This window comes from Musa acuminata, chromosome BXJ1-11 (assembly GCF_036884655.1).
Source record: "Musa acuminata AAA Group cultivar baxijiao chromosome BXJ1-11, Cavendish_Baxijiao_AAA, whole genome shotgun sequence".
NCBI classification, from domain to species: Eukaryota; Viridiplantae; Streptophyta; class Magnoliopsida; order Zingiberales; family Musaceae; genus Musa; species Musa acuminata.
Window position 1 is genome coordinate 31,526,145 of NC_088337.1, and position 2,330 is coordinate 31,528,474.

Sequence of the window (2,330 nt, forward strand, 5' to 3'; positions counted from 1 at the left end):
CTGTGAGAAGAAAGTGACTTGCATTCAATCGATAGGCACAACGATATTTTGACATCTCTACGCGACACACTTCCCCTCCTCTCGCCCTCTGAAGGTATGATGAGATGGGGAAAGGATAGTGAGGGATTTGCTCTAAGGAAGCTGAATTAGTACAGCTACTCTAACGAGAGTGACGCCAAAAAGTCATCCAAGGAAGAGGTGGAGCTCTCAGGAAACCCGCCGGCGAAGACGGCCCGCACCGAAGCCGCGCACTTTCTGATGCCATCGTCGACCATCACCCTCTCGATCCCCGCCACCACGTCTTCCTTCGTCAAAGCCGCCGCTGAGCTGCAGTTCTCGGAGTCGCGGATCGCGCATCCGGTCCCCAGGCGGCGCACCACCAGCTTAGCGTTGTGGTGCTGATCCCCTCGCACCGGCCACGTTAACATCGGCACCCCACACACCAGCGCCTCCACCGTAGAGTTCCACCCGCAATGGCTCACGAAACCCCCTACCGACGGGTGGCCCAGGATCAGCAGCTGCGGCGCCCACCCCCGGATCACCATCCCCCGCCCCCTCCCCTCGGTTCGCCTCGCCACCGCCTCTGCGGAAAAGAAGCCGTTACCACCGTCGCCGGTGGCCTCTATCGGTTGCCCCGCCGGGTCAAACTTCCTCGACTTGGTCTGCATGACCCAGAGGAAGGGTCGGTTCGACTCGTCCAGAGCGGCCGCGAGCTGGGAAAGCTCGTCGTCCGCGGGGCTCACCAGTGACCCGAACGAGACGTAGATCACCGACCTCGGCGGCTTCGCGTCCAACCACTCCACCAGCTCCTTCTCGTCGACGCCGAACTCGTGTCCCGATCGGACCTCGCCATCTCGCACCGGTCCGGCCGCCGCCCAGAACTGGTCCGGCAGCAGCGGGCCCACGCCCCACGTTGGCTTCCCCGCCTTCTTGGCGACGTAATCCAGGAACGGACGCTCCAGCTCGTCGCACGTGTTGACAAGCAGCGCGACCGCACCGTCCGCCCCAGCTATCCCCCTCCGTCGTCGGGGCCCACCGACGCTGCCGGGCCCGCCGAAGGGCTGGTGCCGGCTGCTGATGTCGGAGGTAGTAAGGGCCATCTCGGCGGGCAGATCCGGGATGGTGACGGCGGTGGAGAGGGGAGCGGAGGCGAAGTCCTCCGGTGAGAGTTCCCAGGTTGCGTGGTCGAGAGCGGCCGCGCAGGCGCCGGAAGTGAAGAAGCTGACGACCGGGACCCGGTGCTGGACGCAGGTGTCGATGAGGCCGCTGATCATGTCGTCGACGATGACGCAGAGGGGAGGTTTACGAGGAAGAGAGGAAGGAAAGGAGGCGTCGTGGTGGTGTTCTAAGCCGAAATGCTGGAAGATTCCGGCGAGGAGGTCGTGGAGGGTGTCCTCCAGGAGCTGGGGCTGGATGCGGTTAGTGGGGGGAAGGGAGAAGTCAACGATTCGGATGAGAGGGTGGGGAGGAGAGGAGGCGGAGGAGGAGGAGGGGAGGAGGAGGGCGACCTTGTAATTGCGGCGGGCCAGGTGAGCGCTGAGTTGGGTGGCCGGGAAGATGTGCCCCGCGTGCGGGAACGGCACCACCAAGATCTCGTCCATGGATGACCGTCTTACTTTAGCTATATGTAGCTGGTCAGGGTCGACGATTGAATCTGAAGCAGAGGATTTGAGATACGTATATATAGAGAGAGATCGAATGGCAAGCGAAGTGCTGCTACGATCTTTACAGGAGGAGGAAGGAGCTGAATTGGATTGCGCTCGCAGAAGCGTTTCGTCTTACAAGCCGGCGGTGATGCTTCGGGCATTTGGACCACCGAGATTCCATTCTCAGATGCCATTCTTCTTCCCTCGCGAAGACGACTTCGAAGTCAACTCCTTCATGTTCAAGTTTTGTGGTCTCTACCTCCACCGACTTGGCAGCAACAGCGACTGGCGAGGATATGGAGCTCGATCGGGCATGTTTGTGGAGGGGATGGCGTGCGTAGGAAAAGCTGCAACGCGCTAATGCATTCTACGTACTGCAAGAAAAGCTTAACAGAACCGCCTGCCCCACACGCTTCCGGCGACACTCCGGTGGACACGTCAACGCTTCTTCTCTGCCCAGAGTTCTGCCTCATGCGAAGTGGGCCACATAGGGCACTACTGACGTGACGTGTGGGCTCCATGTCTGGGAGGACACGGAGCGAACTTTCCATTGGTGGCGTGTCAAATTTGGCCGCTCTGTTGACCCCACGCGACATTACTTGTACGAGTGTCGTAGTTTGCGTTATTTTCTTAGGATACGAGAAGTCCGCAGAGTGGGGCCCAAGGGCATGAAGAACAAAAAAT

The 2,330-nt window shown here is 60.3% G+C and overlaps 1 protein-coding gene across 1 annotated transcript; it reads right to left on the minus strand.

Annotated features, from left to right (window-relative positions):
* Window positions 1-3: 3 nt before the first annotated feature.
* On the minus strand, window positions 4-2,072 carry LOC135597687 (UDP-glycosyltransferase 73C4-like). Its single transcript, XM_065091016.1, has one exon. The coding sequence runs from the start codon at window positions 1,599-1,601 to the stop codon at window positions 156-158; it is 1,446 nt and encodes a 481-aa protein (XP_064947088.1). The 5' UTR covers window positions 1,602-2,072; the 3' UTR covers window positions 4-155.
* Window positions 2,073-2,330: the final 258 nt, after the last annotated feature.

Excerpts from the sequence above, each read along its gene's own strand:
- LOC135597687 (XM_065091016.1), bottom strand. The coding sequence starts at position 1,601 with ATGGACGAGATCTTGGTGGTGCCGTTCCCGCACGCGGGGCACATCTTC.